This window comes from Oncorhynchus mykiss, chromosome 27, assembly GCF_057628025.1.
Source record: "Oncorhynchus mykiss isolate SJ-2025 chromosome 27, ASM5762802v1, whole genome shotgun sequence".
Taxonomy (NCBI): Eukaryota; Metazoa; Chordata; class Actinopteri; order Salmoniformes; family Salmonidae; genus Oncorhynchus; species Oncorhynchus mykiss.
Genome location: NC_143048.1, coordinates 18,692,105 through 18,712,606, shown reverse-complemented (window position 1 = coordinate 18,712,606; position 20,502 = coordinate 18,692,105). Strand labels below are relative to the sequence as shown.

Here is a 20,502-nt window from a genome sequence, read left to right as displayed (position 1 = left end):
GTCTCCTACTGCCTCTGACAGAGCTGTGGGAGAGGGACTCCTGACTCTGTCTCCTACTGCCTCTGACAGAGCTGTGGGAGAGGGACTCCTGACTCTGTCTCCTACTGCCTCTGACAGAGCTGTGGGAGAGGGACTCCTGACTCTGTCTCCTACTGCCTCTGACAGGGCTGTGGGAGAGGAATGTATAAAGCAGGCAGTCTAAGAGATGGAGCATGTGCCACATCAACTTCCCTCTCCTGTCCCCTCCTATCCTCTCTTGACTCTCAGCTTGTTTAAAGATCGTCTTGACGATGGGAAATGTTCACCAGAGTCTCCTCTGTCCTCCTGACTGCCCTTAGTTTTTGAAGCTGTGCAGTTTGCAGAATCATGGCCCTGCTGCCGGGCTGATGGGAAACATTCACAACTCATGCATCTGCTTTGTCTCACTGTCAATGTTACAACTGATAGCGAGGAGAACAAAACCTAATGTTGCCGTATGTTTACATGAGTTTGTAAAACAAAGTAGGTTATCAATTATGGTGGACCAAACTGTATACTGTAAGGATTGGTTGTACAGTGTTTAATCTTATATAAGTTTTTCTACAGAAAAGCTTCTCCAATTTTTATCTTGTGGGGACTTGATGAGTTGCTCTTAGATGTGCACTAAGATTGTGAACACATCTACATGCGGATGGTAAATGCTGTAAGGATGATAAAAACGGACAAATAATAATGAAGATTTTAGGAGACACTGAACACACATAAATGTCCTCAACTGAAAGCTCCACAATCAGGAAGTTCATTAATCCTTCTGTTGCTCAGTACTCCTAACAAAACTAATTGAATGTAACTCAATCATATGATTAATATTAATTCAATTAAAGTCAACTACCCCTCTTCAGTTCTACTCTAATGTGATACAGACAACTGTTCAGCAGGGAAGTATGTTAACCTGTCAGACACATGGCAAATGTAACACCATGTTCAGTCCCTGTCCTCCTGCACTGAAGTGAGTGTCTGTCTCTGTTTGTTTCAGGATGAACATCACCTTGGAATTCACAATATTATTTACAATATTAAGTTCCCTCAGGAATGTTCTTCAGTCCCCTCTTCATCCTCTCTGTTGAGTCTTCCTAACTCTACCCAGAGGCTCTAACTAAAGCATCACAATTCTCTTAGTTCTACTTTATTCAGATGGAGCCTAATGAAGATATTGATTTTATGGTGCAGCATGTTGTTCACAACGTCAGCTAAATCAACCTTTTATTACAAATTCAATGCCACGTGTTACACCTCACGAGATATTTCAACCTTGTGTTTTTCTCCTATAAATGTATTGTAAAAGGTTTGCTTAAATGAGAAAAGGGTCGTTGAGTTTAATTTGCAGTGGTTTGTATATTCCTTGCGATGTTGCCATGTGCAATGTTGTCTCTGGCTGGAACAACCTTTTACGTTAAATTATAAAATAAATTAAACCAATCAATCAATTCACATGGACATGCATCTCAAAGGAAGATAGCGGATTGCGCTTCTGTATTATCCCTGCATGTGTTTCTTCTGCGACCATACACACTCCTACTGAGTCACGAGAAGCTCATGCAGTCTATCAACCGAAGAGCGCGCGAAGCTAGAGGCAGCGAAGAGGATGCGTGCGTCTCCGGTGGACTTGATTGCTTGCTTGGGAATGTTTTTAACGAGGTTGGATTTCCTACTCTTGAACAAATAATTGTTTCCCAAGATCACACCTACTGAATTGAATGGTTATGAGTCCCGAGAATGTTCAGGGAATTGTTGGACATTCTGGAAAATGCTTTTTTTTGCATGTTTGATCGCGACCAGAGAGGAAGATAGTATCAGCTTGCTCTAATTATAACGCTGTTGCTTTAGGTTACATATTCCGTATAGGCAGGCTACTTCTGTCAACTGGAATACCCAAAGGAACAAGGTGGAATAGTTTTTCTTCGTCCTATTTCTGTTCTGCAACCCACAGAAGCCCTGCTGTAGTAGGCCTATGTGTTTCAAGCAATGAAACAGAAGTGTATAATTATTTGACAGTCAAATGTCATAGTCAAAACGTACTGGACTGAGACGGTAAGTTTAGCTGTGTATTTTTGTTTGCTTGTCAAATGCGTTTGTATAGTATATTGACATTGATGGGATGATCTGCAAACAACCACATTGAACGTTTGTGGATATTAATGGTTTCACCAAATTCAGTTATTACCAGCAGTTGTTGTTATCATATTCATTTAAAAAATATTTATATTATCCAGAAAATGTATGGAAATGCTTTGCTGACTTTGTTGTTAGCCTTTGGATTTTTGTTGATTTAGATTCCGCTGGACATTTTCTTTACTGCCAAGAACGTTGGAATTAGTCTACCTGCCCTCAGGGCAATTAATACGATTTGGTATGTAAATCTGATCCACTCCATTGAGCATGACACATTACAAATCTGATTCTGTCCACTGCCCACTGTCCACTGCCTCCCCAAAATGTAGATTACGGGTAATCAATGTTATCCAATCTAACCTGTCTAGGTGAGTGAGATTGCCTAGCAGTAGCAGCGATGTCTCGACTGTACTACAGAAGGACAGACAACTCCTCCTACAGGGACCGGATCCCTCTGAGGATTGTCAGGGCCGAGTCTGAACTGTCTGTCCTGGAGAAGAACTACCTGGGAGCAGTAGAGAAAGGAGACTATGCCTCAGTCAAACAGGCTCTAGAGGTAGGGATGAAGGGAGGAGAGGAAAGGAGGAGGGAGGAAGGAAGGGAGGGGATGGAGGAGAAAGGAGACTACGCCTCAGTCAAACAGGCTCTAGAGGTAGGGATGAAGGGAGGAGAGGAAAGGAGGAGGGAGGAAGGAAGGGAGGGGATGGAGGAGAAAGGAGACTATGCACCTCAGTCAGACGGGCTCTGGAAGTAGGGAAGAAGGAAGGAGAGGGAGGGTTGAAGGAGTAAGGGGGAAGGGAGGGAGAAAGCCGCAGAGAGAGGGAGGAAGGGAGGGAGAGAAGGGAGAGAGGGAGAGTATACTACACTTCCCTCCAACAAGCTTTAGAGGTAGGGATGGAGGGAGGAGTGGGAGGGGAGAAGGAGGGAGGAATGGAGAGAGATGGAAGGGAGGGAGAGAGAGAGGAAGAGGGAGGAGTGGGAGGGGAGAAGGAGGGAGGAATGGAGAGAGATGGAAGGGAGGGAGAGAGAGAGGAAGAGGGAGGAGTGGGAGGGGAGAAGGAGGAATGGAGAGAGATGGAAGGGAGGGAGAGAGAGAGAGAGGAAGAGGGAGGAGTGGGAGGGGAGAAGGATGGAGGAATGGAGAGAGATGGAAGGGAGGGAGAGAGAGAGGAAGAGGGAGGAGTGGGAGGGGAGAAGGAGGGAGGAATGGAGAGAGATGGAAGGGAGGGAGAGAGAGAGGAAGAGGGAAGGGTGGGAGGGAGGGATAAATAAGTCTCAGTTCAAGTACAACATCAATAAACATGATACAATTTGCTATCACGGTACCATATAACTAAGTAAACATCCGTTGTAATTCCCTCTCCCACCTGTAGGAGGCAGAGATCTACTTCCGGATCAACATTAACTGTATAGACCCGTTGGGCCGCACAGCTCTGCTGATCGCTATTGAGAATGAGAACCTGGAGATTATAGAGCTGCTGCTCAGCTATAACGTGTACGTCGGTGACGCTCTGCTACACGCCATCCGTAAAGAGGTGGTGGGGGCCGTGGAAATGCTGCTCAACCACAAGAAGCCCAGCGGGGAGAAACAGGTAGAACAGTCACAGAGTGCTTCCCAAATTGCACCCTTTTCTTGAGTGTTGGCTATAGACACTTGGAGGAGGGGTTCACCTGCATACAGCACAACACACTGTCCTTGTGTTATCACCTACATACCAATAGGCTACCTGCTTTACAATCAGATTGGTCTAGAGAAAGGCCTTAGACCAGACATGTCGATATAGAACAGTCTCTACTATATGCCCTCTTCTTATTTTCCTGTGTTTTACACTACCCCATCCCCTCCCAGGCACATACTCATTCCTATAAGGACTACTTCAACCCTATTTTATTTTTCATGGAATAGATCAGCTATGAAATTAGCAGATTTGAGTCTATTAAATAATATTACTAGCATCACTTCTAATCCCGCCCCCTTCTTATATATAATGCCCCAACTCCCCTCTCCCCTGGTTAGGGGACTCAGTGGAAAACATTAACATTCAACCCAACCTGAAAGTTACAAGGAGAAAATGTACATGTGCAATTTAGAAATGTTTCTCCATGCTATTACACACTGTATATTTGAACCATTCGATGTTGGTGAATTACATATTCTTCCTCCTCACATCTCTTGCTTCAGCACAGTGTCTCTCTCTTCTGGACATAATTCCATTTTCACTTCTCTCTCTGTATGTGTTGGTCTACTCTAATTAACTAGTTCTCTCAGGACTGCAATGAGATACGCTACTCTGGGCAGTTAACACATTTTCACTTCTCTCTCTGTATGTGTTGGTCTACTCTAATTAACTAGTTCTCTCAGGACTGCAATGAGATACGCTACTCTGGGCAGTTAACACATTTTCCCCATACACTTGCACTCTGGATATTTCAACCATAATTCTTACTATATATTCTCCACAGCATCTCTTCCCTCTCTGTGTTGATCTTGGTTGTGTCCCAAAAGGGCACCCTATTCCATATATAGTGCACACAACCCTATAAGCCCTTATCAAAATGAGTGCACTTATATAGGGAATATGGTGCCATTGAGACTTAGCCATGAACAGGTGAACAGAGGTATGATAAACCAGACAGGGGCAGGCTTTACTCTGCTCATCACTTTATTTAAATCACTGCTGATCCACTAAACTAGATCCTCCTCATCACATCGCCTAGCCCTCCCGTGATTCCTCTGTTTGCAGTCTGTTTACTTATGCACTCGCTTCGTAATATGTTAATCATCTGATTTACATGTCTGTTGATCACTATAGCAAACGAGTCAACAGGCAGGTACTGTCTTTCATTTGTATAGGCTACTGTATTTTTCAGATTTGTGTGTACAGTGACACATCTGTAGCCTATTGACGACATGTGGTTATGTGAAACTGTGACAAGGTTACATGGTCTCACCAGTGCTAAGGGCAGGCAGGCAGTAGGAAAAGGATAAGGTGCAAAAATGTATTTGTCTAAATAACGGTAGTGATGGTAGAATAAATAAACATGTTGGGAAGATAGGCAAAATGACTTACAAAAACAAACAAACTAGGAGGAAAAATGTATTTCCCCGGTGCGCCAGGTAACCTAGTGGTTAAGAGCCTTGGCAAAGTAACTGAAAGGTTGCTGGTTCACTGTCCTGTATGCTCTGAAGGGGAGAGTAAACATATGTGGGTGGGGAGCGAGGGAGCTCCATGAAGCAACACACAAGGATACGGTCAAAGTATTAAAAATACATGCTCAAACTGAAGGAAAATAACTTCACTAGAATCACATAGATAATTGGACACTTGCAAACAAGTATTTATCAGCGGTGCACATGTTAAAAACAGGAACAATAAAAACAGTAACATAATTAGGCCTAACTCAAGGGTGCACAAGTGAGACCGGGGCTATGGTCATCACAGGCAAAACTCTTGCTAACAAAGGATACAATATCTTGAATTATGATATTAGGCTATTTAAACTGAACCATTTATCTTGAAAAAATATATTTTAGTGTGAGTATTACTCTTGTTTGCAGAGGGCCAAAAATAGAATGTGAAATGTAACCGGAAGACACAGTCCTGAAATGCATACAACTTTATAAAATACACTGCATTATCAAGTATATGATTTAGCTACTTTTAAAACATGTAACATAACAGAATACAGTAGGTCTGACACACACACACACACACACACACACACACACACACACACACACACATACACACACACACACACACACACACACACACACACACACACACACATACACACACACACATACACATACGCATACACACACATACACACACACATACACACACATACACACACATACACACACACATACGCACACACACACACACATACGCACACACACACACACATACACACACACACACACACATATGGACACACATACCATTACAGAGAAAGTATATGGGGGCTGAACACTTCTCAAACACATTTTCAAAGACGTCAAAGAAAACTCCCACAGCACCAGTGCTGCTCTGAAACACTTTGGATTCAACTGAGACCCTTTTAACTAGATGGACAAGAACTCACAGAGCCTCCCATTTGGTTAGCTATTGAGACAATGTCTACACACACCATACAGTATCACATCTGAGTTAGGATTCTGTCCATCTCTACTGTATCTCCCCCTCTTTTTCTCCACCTCTCTTTCTCCCCCTCTCTTTCTTCCCCTCTCTTCCTCCATCTCTACTGTATCTCCACCTCTTTTTCTCCACCTCTCTTCCTCCATCTCTATTGTATCTCCACCTCTCTTTCTCCACCTCTCTTTCTCCACCACTCTTCCTCCTTCTCTACTGTATCTCCCCCTCTCTTTCTCCACCTTCTCTTTCTCCATCTCTTCTGAGGGAGATTAGAGATAATGATAATAAGGTCAGACTCCACCTCAACAGCATGACCTAACTGCCAGCGATGCTAGTCATTGTTTCAACATCACATCGTTAATGCATGGTCCTCTGGACCATACGCATGCACACACACATACCATCAGGAGCATCAGGAATCAATGACAAGAAGACCTGTGGTTTACGGGAACATCACTTAGATCTGAGTTGTTGTGATAAGGGGAACAGTAATGTAATCCTGTTAGCTAGTATTTCCTCGTACTTTAAGTGAAGTGGTCACTCAAGTGCCTCTTTCCTTATTATCTCCTCCCAGAGGGAGACCAATCAGACTGTGGTTGTGTCCCAGATGGCCCCCTATACCCTATATAGTGCACTACTTTTGACCAGAGCCTTATGATGGTGCCATTTGGGACGCACACTAAATGATTAGACCCTGTCAATCAATCAATCAAACTGATTTATAAAGCAGATGTCACAAAGTGCTTTACAGAAACCTAGCCTAAAACCCCAAAGAGCAAGCAATGCAGATGTAGAAGCATAGTGGCTGGCTAGGAAAAACTCCCTAGAAAGGCAGGAACCTATGAAGAAAACGAGAGAGGAATCAGGCTATGAGGGGTGGCCAGTCTTCTTCTGGCTGTGCCCGGTGGAGATTATAAGAGTACATGGTCATTAAGGCAAGATCATTCTTCAAGATGATCAAACATTCATAGATGACAAGCAGGGACAAATAACAATCATAGTGATTATACAGATATCCCAGGACAGGGCTAACCAGGCAGGATATAGCCGCACCCACATTGCTAATGCACAGCCGCCACACTACCAGAGGGATATCAACAGACCACCAACTTATTTCCCTGACACAAGGTGGAGTATAGCCAACGAAGATCTCCCCACCGCAAGAGCTCGAGGGTGCGCAAAACCAGACAGGAAGATCACTTCAGTGACTCAACCCACTCAGTTAGAGTATAGCGATACTCAAAAGTTATGCACCCCTCCTAGGGACGGCATGGGAGAGCACTAGCAAGCCAGTGACTCATACGGTCAGAGGCAGAGAATCCCATTGGAGAGAGGGGAGCCGGCCAGGTAGAGACAGCAAGGGTGGTTCGTCACTGTGCCTTGGCGTTCACGTTCTTGGGACCTCTGTTTTGTCCGAGTTTAAAAGTAACAAATGTGCCGCCATCCACTTCCTTTTGTCTGAAACACAGTCTTCCATGGTAGGCAATTTTGGGGCTTCGCCATGTTTCATCGAAATGTACAGTTGTGTGTTGATATGGTGTTTCCGAATGACCTCACCAGGAGGTAGCACGTACAGCGCATTTGGAAAGTATTCAGACCCCTTCCCTTTTCCACATTTTGTTACATTACTGCCTTATTCTAAAATATCTTACATTTAAAATGTTCCTCATCAATCTATACACAATTCCCCATAATATCCAAGCAAAACAGTACATTTTTTATTTTTGCAAATGTATATATATATAAACCCGATCTAACATCTCTGGAGAGACCTGAAAATAGCTGTGTGGCGACGCTCCTCATCCAACCTGACAGCTTGAGAGGATCTGCAGAGAAGAATTGGAGAAACTCCCCCAAAACAGGTGTGCCAAGCTTGTAGCATCATACCCAAGAAGACATGAGGCTGTAATTGCTGCCAAAAGGTGCTTCAACAAAGTACTGAGTAAAGGTTTGAATACTTGTGTAAATCTGATAACAATTCTTTTTTTTTTCTAACATATTTGCAAAAATGTCTAAAAGCCTGTTTTTAGACAGGCACGCACACACACACACACGCACGCACACACACACACACACGCACGCACAATCACAAACACACACACACACACAGCTACTTCTCAAGTAAAACCTAAGCCATCTACCTCTATTGTATTGGTTCATAACGAAACATTATGGTATTGATATTGATAATACTACAATGTTGTTATTAATTCTGTTTTGTCTAATTCAGTTTTCTTCTTCAATCGATATCTGGATTGAACACATATCTTCTCTCTTGCCCATCACCATCCCTATCTGACTATAACCCTTATTTATCTCTGCCCCGCCCTCCCTCCAGGTTCCTCCCATCCTATTGGACAAGCAGTTCTCTAACTTTACTCCTGACATCACACCCATCATCCTGGCAGCTCACACCAACAACTATGAGATCATCAAACTGCTGGTGCAGAAGGGGGTGTCCATGCCCCAGCCACATGAGGTGGGTCTGAATCAGGATATATGCTACACTATGGTGTAGTACTATGGTAAATGATTAAGTACTACATGCTACAGTATGATATAGTATGTAATGTAGTACAGTACAATAGTCACAGCAGGCTACACTACACCATACAGTATGATACAATAGTAGAGTACAGTATGATAGTTACAATACTGCCCTCCGTCCCCTAACTCTGTTCAAGGTGCGCTGTAACTGCATGGAGTGCGTGTCCAGCTCTGATGTGGATAGTCTTCGTCACTCCCGCTCACGTCTCAACATCTACAAGGCCCTGGCCAGCCCATCACTCCTGGCCCTCTCCAGTGAAGACCCTTTCCTCACAGCCTTCCAGCTCTCCTGGGAACTACAGGAACTCAGCAAGGTGCTACGTTTATTTAATTTAATTCAATTGAGGTGGAGAATGAGTCAAAGAAGAGTGAGGAGTTGTCTCAGCAGTGTAAGTACTTTACTTTATAAGCAGTTTATGGACTATGAATTGACTTTATCCTCTTCATTCTTATGTGGAACATAAGGCCTCCACAAGAGAGTGCACAGACGCCCATCTTCTGCCTATTAGGAGATGGACCGTGTTGTATGACAGTGTTTTTTTGTGCTCGACTTTTAACTAACAGTTTATTCCTGTTTCAGGTGGAGAAAGAGTTTATGTCGGAGTATGAGGAGTTGTCCTGGCCGTATAAAAGTTTTATAAAGAGTTATTAACTAGTTTATTGACTGTTAACTAACAGTTTCTGTCTGTTTCAGGTAGAGAATGAGTTTAAGTCGGAGTATGAGGAGTTATCTCAGCAGTGTAAACAGTTTGCCAAGGACCTGTTGGACCAAACCAGAAGTTCCAGAGAACTAGAGCTGATCCTGAACTACAGAGATGACATCAACCCTTTACTGGATGAGAACACCAACGATCTGGCCAGACTCAAACTGGCAATCAAATACACACAGAAAGAGGTAAGACATAACCCATGTTTCCTCGGGAAGGTGTGTTTATTCTTATTTTACTGCATGTTGAAGCTCAGCCAGGTGGCTCTCCCTCCCAATGTCTTTAGTACAGCTGAGGGTTTTACATGTTGTATTTCAGTGGATAAAGCACGAAGCTAATGTCTGCTGTTATCTCTAAGATAGGATTTAGAAGTAGTAGATGGCCAGATTGGGGTGGAGACTTCCTATGGGAGTTGTAATGTTGTGGTAATCACCAGGTTGTGTCTGAAAATGGCATCCTTCCTTAGTGAAACAACACATTACTGGAGCTATGTCTCAGTCTGCTGTCCAGTCCCTTGATGGGAACGTAATGAAACATAATGATAAAGTAATTAGGATGCTACTAATAGGATAATGTTTGCTGGGATTACTAACTCGCAATACATCTAAATGACCCAGAAAGCAGCATGTTGCACAGGAAAACAACAACCTTGGCCATGTCCTATATGGCCCCCTATTCCCTAGTACAGTTATGAAATGGAAGTTGTGAAATGTTGCCCCCTACTGAGTAGAAGGGGACACGGCATCTGTACTCACGTAGAGAGTGAAGATGACTGAGAACTGCAGAAAAAACACACACACTCATTGCATAATACTTTTAACCCTTTCCATGAGATGGACATTTACAGTATGACACTGCTGAAAATACACAACATGCTATATCCCTTTAGGGTTAGGGAGAGACATTTATAAGAACTCCATGTTCCTGTTTGAAAGAGTGTCTGTCCGTCAAATCTGTTCCTCATGAAACATTGTTATGTTTTTCTCTCTGGGAGATTTGATAGAACCATCTGCGCTGCTCTGTGTGACGGTGAGGTTAATCTCAGTCTAACCGAATTACGAACAAATTACAACCAAATGGATCCCCGTCACTTAGAGCAGGGCATTGTGGGGCATAAGGTCATCAGTGAGGTCATCAGTCAGAGAGTGACTGAGACAGAGAGTGTTTTAGATGGTCCCTGAGACAGTCAGAGTGTTCCTTATCAAACCTTGTGAGCAGAGGCAGATCTGAAAGAAATGCCCTTTTCACAATACTGAGCCTAGTTGAGCCAAGCTGTAATGGTCTTGTTACACCTCCACCGCAGTTCCTGGAACTGTGCTGACAAGGACAATATGAAGAGAAAGCATCCGGCGCAGCGCAGTACGGTGTGTGAGGAGGATATTAGAGAGGAACAAAGATGCCAAGGAGGGACACTTGGGACCAGGGCAGGGACAGCTGGTAACACTCACCAGAATGATCAGGATGATTAAGGTCTGGAGGTGCTGCTGGACTAAACCAGACTAAACAGTCATTAACTGCAGCCCAAATGGCACATAGGGTGTAATTTGGATCTCCTCCATTAGCTGAGTGTGTTTACTACTGTACCCAACTGTCCAACTGTCAGTATGCTCTATGCTGTACTCAACTGCCCAGGCTTGCTTAAGATGTGCCTGTTTTCGTGTCAGTTGTTTGTCAATGTGGAGTGGAAAGTAAATGAGAAAGAAATGTAAACATTGTGAAGTTGCATTGCACACACGTCTTCAATAACAACTAATTAGTAATGTATCATAAAGGCTGACTCCCTCCCTCCCTCCCTCGCTCCCTCCCTCCCTCCCTCCCTCCCTCCCTCCCTCCCTCCCTACTCTTTCCCCTCTCCATTCTCCCTCTCCTTCTCCTTCTCTCTCCCCCTCTCCATCGCTCCCTCCCTCCCCTTTCTCCTCCCCTCTCTCTTTTCCTGCCCTCTCTCTTTTCCTCCCCTCCTTCCTTCCTCAATCTCCCTCTTCCAGTTTGTAGCCCAGCCTAACTGTCAGCAGCTGCTTGCGTCTCGTTGGTACGATGAGTTCCCTGGGTGGAGGCGTCGTCACTGGGCAGGGAAGTTCCTAACCTGTGTCTTCATCGGCCTCCTCTTCCCCCTCTTATCCCTCTGCTACCTGGTCTCTCCTAAGAGCCGCTATGGACACTTCATCAGGCAAGTAGCCTAGAGGTTAGATAGGCAGGCCAGCAACCGAAGGGTTGCCAGTTTGAATCCCTGGTCTGATGGGAAAAATCTGTCAGGAAGCTGAAGTTGAATTTCTGTTGGACCTATTGGTCAATTAAGTAATCTTCTTCTTCCTCATTAGGAAGCCCTTCATCAAGTTTATCTGCCACACAACGTCGTATCTCACCTTCTTGTTCCTCCTGCTGCTGGCCTCCCAGCACATCGTCTCTACAGACCCTAACAGACAGGGGCCGCCTCCTACTGTGGTGGAATGGATGATACTACCCTGGGTACTGGGTAAGAAAGTATGTGTGTGTGTGTGTGTTTTACGTGCGCAGAGTTGCACAACATGGTTGATCAAGAAAGGAAAGACTTGGACACGTGCTTCATTGATGCAAACAAGATGTCAACTCCACAGAAGGTCAGCTGATAATAGAGTCATTTGAGACATACCAAGTAGACTGCTATTGATGTTAATGATAGTTGATGACAATTCTGACAGGAAATGGTGGTAACCAAGCCTGTGTTTCAGCCAAATACTCTATCAACCGTTTACACCTGGTTTTCATGCATTGACCGCACACTGCATTGTAAGACAACCCAGCCCATGTGTGTCCTATGTAACTTCCATTATGGTGTTCTGTAGGATCTTCATTTGAGCCAGTTTGCTACAGCAGGAAACAAGTCCTGCAGCACCAGGAAATGTGAATTATTATGTGGATTATAATTAATGGACATTTTGATAGGGGTTGATACATTTTTCATTAGGGCAAACTCTAGAAGCCTTGTTAAATCTCAAATACACTACAAGTTTGCATTTCCTGCTATGCAGGAACATCCTCAGAAAACAAAAAAAGTGATACAATGAAGATCCTACATCTGAACACACACATGCATACTGAGTCACTTTACCCTGCCTTGGACATATCTAACTGAAATACTGGTATGATCTGGTACTGGTACTCCCTGTATATAGCTCCATTCAGTGTATTTTATTCCGCTTGTGTTACTAATTATTATAATAGTTTAACTCTGCATCATTGGGAGGGGCTCGTAAGCAAGCATTTCAAGGTTAAGTCTTGTATTTGGCGCATGTGACAAATACAATTTGATTTGATTTTAACACTCCCTCTTCACCTGAGGAATGTGGCCGTAGATCAGAGAAGTGAGACAGACATGATAAATTAGCTCTGTCGGGCGTCAGACAGGAATGACAACCCTAACCCTAGGACTGCAAATGGCACCATTTTCCCAATTTTCCCAATTTAGATCACTACTTTTGACCAGGCCCTCACAGGCCCTCTTCAAAAGTAGTGCACTATGTAGGGGATAGGGTGAGTTACATAGGGCTCAGGTCAAAAGTAATGCACTTTGTAAGAGACCAGGTGCTATTTGGGACATTATCATAACCTGCTGGTCTGTTCTCCATCCTGTAGGCTTCATCTGGACAGAGATTAAACAGATGTGGGATGGAGGGTTCCAGGACTACATCCATGACTGGTGGAACCTCATGGACTTTGTTATGAACTCTCTGTACCTGGCTACCATCTCTTTGAAGTTCGTTGCCTATGTCAAGGTATGATGGTTGTTGTGTACGAGATAATATGAAATACGCTTGAATAAATTGCACAACGAGTTCTTGAAAATACAACCAGCTTACACTCAGGCTTCATTTAAATGAATAGGAACACCTCACGCTTGTCAAAAGTTGTCCGGTGGAGCAGTCTTATTGGACAGACTATGGAATGCCGTCTCGCTGTGTCTCCCTCTCTCCCACAGTAGACTCTGACCTGTCCCCTCTGTGTCTCCCTCTCTCCCACAGTAGACTCTGACCTGTCCCCTCCATCTCTCCCTCTCTCCCACAGTAGACTCTGACCTGTCCCCTCCATCTCTCCCTCTCTCCCACAGTAGACTCTGACCTGTCCCCTCCATCTCTCCCTCTCTCCCACAGTAGACTCTGACCTGTCCCCTCCATCTCTCCCTCTCTCCCACAGTAGACTCTGACCTGTCCCCTCTGTGTCTCCTTCTCTCCCACAGTACAGTGGCTTCAGGGCCAGGAACGAATGGCAGATGTGGCATCCTACCCTTGTAGCAGAGGCTGTGTTCGCCATCGCTAACATCTTCAGCTCCATCCGCCTCATCTCTCTGTTTACTGCTAACTCACACCTGGGACCTCTACAGGTCAGGATTATCATACAACTGCGTTTCTGTCATTATGTCCAGGAGTATATGTATTAAACGTCTTTGAGGATCAGTTTTTCATTTTAATTCGCAATGAATAATGTTACATGGTCAGGGGAGGCCCTGATCCTATATCAGCAATCATACTCTGATAAGATTGGTACATATGGCCCCTGATCTGTAAAGTACTTTGAGCTGCAATTTATTGTATGAAAGGTTCTAGTTTATGATGATGATGACTATGATGATGAATATGATGATAATCCTCATGATTCCAGATCTCTCTGGGCAGGATGCTGCTGGACATCCTTAAGTTCCTGTTTATCTACTGCCTGGTGCTCCTGGCCTTCGCTAACGGGCTCAACCAGCTCTACTTCTACTACGAGACAGACGAGGGACTGAAGGGATGCAAGGGCATCCGCTGCGCAACACAGAACAACGCTTTCTCAACGTTAGTAAAGACCATGCATTATAATGTGCTTGTTTGTAAAGTTTTGGTTGGGCTGCAAAATTCTGGTAACTTTCCCAATATTCCCAGAATCAGGAGGCAATTATCATTTTTGTAATTTAGACGGATATGTATGTTTTGACAATTACCTGGATTAGGGCAAAAGTAGAATGGTAGCCTGTTATGATAAATGGACTATTCTTGTAAATCCTGCGTACCTTAAATAATTAGAAATATAACCCTCCATCTCTCATCCCTTTCTACTCTCTCTCTCTCTCATATCCCTTTCTACTCTCCCTCTCTCTCTCTCTCTCTCTCTCTCTCTCTCTCTCTCTCTCTCTATATATCATCCCTTTCTACTCTCTCTCTCTCTCTCTCTCTGTCTCTCTCTCTCTCTCTCTCTCTCTCCCTCTCTATCATCCCTTTCTACTCTCACTCTCTCTCTCTCTCTCTCTCTCTCTCTCTCTCTCTCTCTCTCTCTCTCTCTCTCTCTCTCTCTCTTTCTTTCTCCTTTAGGTTGTTTGAGACGCTCCAGTCGTTGTTCTGGTCTATCTTTGGGTTGATCAGTCTGTATGTGACCAACGTGGAGGCAGACCACCAGTTCACAGAGTTTGTAGGGGCCACCATGTTTGGAACCTATAATGTCATCTCTCTGGTGGTTCTACTCAACATGCTGATTGCCATGATGAACAACTCCTACCAACACATCGCTGTGAGTGTAACCCTAACCTTAACCCTAACACTAACCCCAGCCATGATGAACAACATAACACATCGCTGTGAGTGTAACCCTAACCTTAACCCTAACACTAACCCCAGCCATGATGAACAACTCCTACCAACACATCGCTGTGAGTGTAACCCTAACCTTAACCCTAACACTAACCCCAGCCATGATGAACAACTTAACACATCGCTGTGAGTGTAACCCTAACCTTAACCCTAACACTAACCCCAGCCATGATGAACAACTCCTACCAACACATCGCTGTGAGTGTAACCCTAACCTTAACCCTAACACTAACCCCAGCCATGATGAACAACTCCTACCAACACATCGCTGTGAGTGTAACCCTAACCTTAACCCTAACACTAACCCCAGCCATGATGAACAACTTAACACATCTCTGTGAGTGTAACCCTAACCTTAACCCTAACACTAACCCCAGCCATGATGAACAACTCCTACCAACACATCGCTGTGAGTCTTACTCTATCACTGGAATGCAAAATCATTCATTCATTCACTTGTTTGAGTCCAACAACCTGTCTGCTGTCATTTAATATCACACAGTTTTGTTCATATCACTTGTTCAGTTGCTTAGCATGTGTTGTTTCTGTTCAGGATCATGCAGACATTGAGTGGAAGTTTGCAAGAACCAAGTTGTGGATGAGTTACTTTGAAGAGGGGGGGACTCTGCCTTCTCCATTCAACATCATCCCTAGCCCCAAGTCAATCTGGTACTTCATCTGCTGGATCAGGAAACACATCTTCAAGATCACCAGGGCCAAGAAAACAGAAACATTTGGAACCATAGGGGTGAGGATGTGGTCTCTAGTCTACATCAACAGTACTTTTACTGAACAGTAGGGTTGCAAAATTCTAGTGAAGTTACTGGAGTTCTGCAACTCTACTGACCAGCTTCCAGTTGAAACTCCTTCTCTTCTCTGGTCTCAGTGGGTTGTTCACAACGAATTATCATGAATGAAATGACCTGTTCTTCCCAGAATGGTTAGACGTGCATCATGAGACAACTGTTCTGATAGCATCAGCAGTTAGAAGTTAAAGGGATAGTTTGGGATTTTGGCAATGAACCATTTTTATGTCTCTGCGTCCAGTATGATGGAAGTTAGAGGTAGTTTCACAAGCCAATACTAACTAGCATACGTGCTAGCTTAGCGAAAAAGACGTGGCCCAAAGACGGGAAGTCTTCTCATACAGCTAGTTAGCATTGGCTCACAAAACCACCTCTACCTTCCTTCATACTGGATCCAGAGACATTACAATGGTATCCACGAGTTCATCTGACTCTGGAGAAGAAGATAAAGGGCTTCATTGCCCAAATCCCAAACTATCCCTTTAACAGAGAATGGGCAGGTGATGACAGCGCTAACTGGCCAACTCTCTACCAAGAAGGAAATCACATGAACTGATTAGTCATGCTGCCTGGTGTGCTTTTGAAGTAAATGAATGTTCCTCGTTTGTAGAGACGGGCTGCCTTAAACGTAAGAACAAACCACCAGTATCAGGTATTTATGTGTTTCTCTTTTCAATATAAAATTCATTATGTTTCAGTTTTCAATGTGTTTCATTCTGTAGATGCACATATTTTGAACTTGATTTTTCCCCAAATGGCACCCTATTCTCTATATAATGCACTACTTTTGACCAGAGCTCTATGGCCATGGACAAAAGTTATGCTCTACAGTATATAGGGAATAGGATGCCATTTGGAACACATCCCTGTACCTGTCCACTCTCAGGATGATGTTTTCCATATTATCAGCAGAAGTTGTTAGTAGCCCAGCAGTGGATGTATTTGATAAGATTTTATCAACCTGTGGACTGTGTTGTTTTCAGGAGGTTTTGAGGAACCTGGTGAAGAGATATGTAGCAGCCATGATCAGAGATGCCAAGACAGAGGAAGGACTGACTGAGGAGAACTTTAAGGTAAGGTTTGGTTTCCTCTGACATTCCACATGTATTTACATGTGTTTCTCTATCCAGCACCAGACAGGGACTACAGAAGAACAATAAGCATTGTTTCTAACTCTAGCAATGAATGTTGATTAATGTGCACTGTCCACTGTAAATGTCATAAATAGATAAACAAGTTGTATGTGTGTATGTTTCTCTCCCCAGGAGCTGAAGCAGGACATCTCCAGCTTTAGGTATGAGGTCCTGGGGATGATGAAGGGGAAGGTGGGGCCCGGGGGTGGGGGCGTGGCTCTAGCAGAAAGTAAACCCAGTGAAGAGGCAGGGGCCTCCATTCTGGTCTACCCTGACCACTCCTTCAAGTACTCCCCCAAGTTCTCCCCAGCCATGCCTAAGACCAACATGTTTCCCGACACCACATCCATACTCCAGCAGAGGGCAGCCCTCTCCTCCACCTCCTCCACATCCCCTTCCACCTCTCAGGGCTTGAACCGACTGGTCAACGGCTCTGTGGTACCCTCTTGGGCCTCCACTGACACCTCCTCCAACCCCACCTCCTCCACTCCCATCTCCTCTTCCTCCTCCACTCCCATCCATTCCTCCACCAAAGACAGGCTGGCCAGGAAAGACTTTCCCAAAGACATCTGTGACTTTGGGCTCTACTCTGTGTCTGAGGAGATGGGAGAAGTTGACCTGGAGGAGCTGGACTGTGATGGAGAGAAGGAGGAGCAGGGTGGAGCGAGGGAGAGGACGTGTACAGAGAAGGAAGAGAATGAAGGGAGGGGAGAGTGAAGAGAGAAGGAGGAGCAGGGTGGAGCGAGGGAGAGGACGTGTACAGAGAAGGAAGAGAACGAAGGGAGGGGAGAGTGAAGAGAGAAGGAGGAGCAGGGTGGAGCGAGGGAGAGGACGTGTACAGAGAAGGGAGAAAACGAAGAGAGGGGAGAGTGAAGAGAGAGAGAGTCCACGTTAAAACAGACTGTTGAGGATGAGACGTAGAAGGACTTATTTGAATGTATCGTTATGATGCGTCTTCATGGAGGCCTGTGTAGTAGCTCGCCTTGCTTCTCCAGAACCAATTCAACTCTCAGACTAATATATTCTGGTCTATAAGACAGAATGTATAAGCTGGAAAACAGGAGACAAGAAGTCTGTTTCTTGGTCTGTGTCCCAAATAGCACCCAATTCTCTATATAGTGCACTGCATTTGACCAGGGGACAAAAGGGCTCTGGCCAAAAGTTGCGCACTGTGTAGGGAATAGGATGTCATGTGGAACAAGCAGATAAGACGTCATTCTCCGACCAGGATTTCTGGAAAACCTGGGAATTTGGGGAAAGTTACTGGAGTTTTGCCAACCTATACTGTACGTGATAGAACTATCAGTATTTTATTAACAGACCCTGTCTCTGCTGCTTCTCCCAGTCAGCCCCCTGCTATTTGCAAAACAATCATTTGCCATAATGTATAATGGAAAACGCTAATAAATCTTGCAGGTAGATCTATACAATGTCACACATTGGCAAATTATTCAAAACTAGTTGGATGATGCTGTCTAGTCTATTATCTCGGGTGTTTCCCAAAAGGCACCTTATTCCCTATATAGTGCACCACTTTTGACCAGAGCCCTATGGGGCAACACCTGGAGAAGTATGCAGGTGTTCGCAGGGCTACTCCTGAAGCTCGCAGGGCTACTCCTGATGCTTGCAGCGCGACTCCTGCCCCCCTCCAACCAAGCCTTCACATGCCCTGTCTGCCACTGCAGCTGGAAATCCAGGATTGGGCTCCACTACCACCAGAAGACCAGAAGTAGGGCCTACAGAAGATTGGTTTTCTATGCAAGCGAGTAAGACCTTTAGAAGCAACGTTTTCTTTCAAGTGAAATCCCACAAGAGATGCTATACTGTACATGTAGGGGAGAGTGGGATAAGTTGAGCCCCCCTTGTTTCTAGGGAACCATACACAAAATTAATAATTGGACCAAATGTTTAGGAAGAGGTAATTTTATGGATTCTGTGAAGGAAGATACATGGGAAAATTAGTGAGCAAAAATGGAATTTCACCAAATAAATGTATTGTAGTAGAGGTTTCATGATGCTTGTATCTAAACAAAAGTAGATCATTTAAAGATTGTTCTATACATCAGTTGAGGTTATAGGCTGCAATATGAAGTCCTAAACCTAGCATGAAAGTACATCCTAGTAGCTGTGTTGGCTAATATGTCAAAAATTTTGCCTTGGTGTAGGTTGAGCCAATGGCCTTGATGTAGGTTGAGCCAATGGCCATGGGGTAAGTTGAGCCAATGGCAAGTTGAGCAAATTGAAATGTTTTCTTCCCAGGCCTATTGCAAGGCCTTATCTCTGGGATAGGAGGTAACAACAGGGACTGGCCTATCTTAATAGTGCTTTAAAATGTACATTGTTTTTTAGGTGTTAAGCCTGTGTTAAAAGATGCTTAAACTTATTTAAAGACAAAAAAGTGATTTTAATTGTGTTAAAGATAGACATGGTTTTAAAAAGTTAGTGGTAATATTTCATTCAGTACAGAAATGTGAAGGCGGCTTAACTTACCCTGTCCCATGGTTCAACTTACCCCATATTCTGAGTAAGTTGTGCCAAGAGACTACTTTTTTTGGACAAGTTGGACAAGCTAGTTTTTAAAACTGTAATGTTTACTGGAATTCTGATTATTTCCAGGGATACACAACATCCTGAAATATATGTAGATATCTTTGTTAGAAAGAATACTATATTTCCCTTGATGGAGTGATGCTGAATGTAAAAAATGGCTCAACTTACCCCACTCTCCTCTACAACTGAAAGTTGACATGGCTTAGCTTGTGAAATCCAATTCCTTAGGAATTCCCCACGTTCTTACCATATGATGCTATACTCAGTACTGACATTAACACTGCACACTAACTCAGCTCCCAGCATCCCATTGTTAACCTTAAAGGGGAAATCTGAGATTGGTACATCCATTTGTGCATATTTTTGGTGGCTTTTTATTGCTCTGTTTATGAATTTAAGCATTTATTTCTTTAGGCCCATCCCTCAGCTTTTTATTACAACAAGTGGCAGGGTTACCACTGTTGTTTTTGGAATCCCAGATTTGCCCTTTAAATTAATATACTTGGACTCTCAGCATCCCATTGTTAACCTTAATGACATAATATTGAATGGTATTCTGTTATTCTCATATGCGAGTTGGTTAGATATGTATAATTTCTGAGGGAGTGCTAATTTTTATTGTATTTTATTTCTGGCATTCATTCAAGCTCCAGAGGGCTATACAACATGAATCAATAAACATAATATGTTTTTAACATAAATGATTTGAAGTCAGTATCACCATCCTTTCAATAGACAGTGAGAGTTTCTCACATACATGTCACCATTCCTCATTCAGCTTGCTTCACTTCCATGGATATTCTCAGCTTCACACCTAAAGATCTGCAGGAGTGTCTCATCTACTCATTAGATCTCTGTCTCCATGGTAACAT

The 20,502-nt window shown here is 43.9% G+C and overlaps 1 protein-coding gene across 1 annotated transcript; it reads left to right on the top strand.

Moving 5' to 3' along the window:
• Positions 1 to 1,529: 1,529 nt before the first annotated feature.
• LOC110507665 (short transient receptor potential channel 4) lies at positions 1,530 to 20,331 on the top strand. Its single transcript, XM_090224733.1, has 17 exons — positions 1,530 to 2,070; positions 2,313 to 2,389; positions 2,520 to 2,707; positions 3,525 to 3,743; positions 8,629 to 8,769; positions 8,975 to 9,151; positions 9,532 to 9,732; positions 11,530 to 11,715; positions 11,867 to 12,017; positions 13,157 to 13,296; positions 13,758 to 13,901; positions 14,180 to 14,352; positions 14,866 to 15,061; positions 15,695 to 15,889; positions 16,558 to 16,599; positions 16,931 to 17,020; positions 17,213 to 20,331. The coding sequence occupies exons 3-17, from the start codon at positions 2,549 to 2,551 to the stop codon at positions 17,795 to 17,797; spliced, it is 2,799 nt and encodes a 932-aa protein (XP_090080859.1). The 5' UTR covers positions 1,530 to 2,070; positions 2,313 to 2,389; positions 2,520 to 2,548; the 3' UTR covers positions 17,798 to 20,331.
• Positions 20,332 to 20,502: the final 171 nt, after the last annotated feature.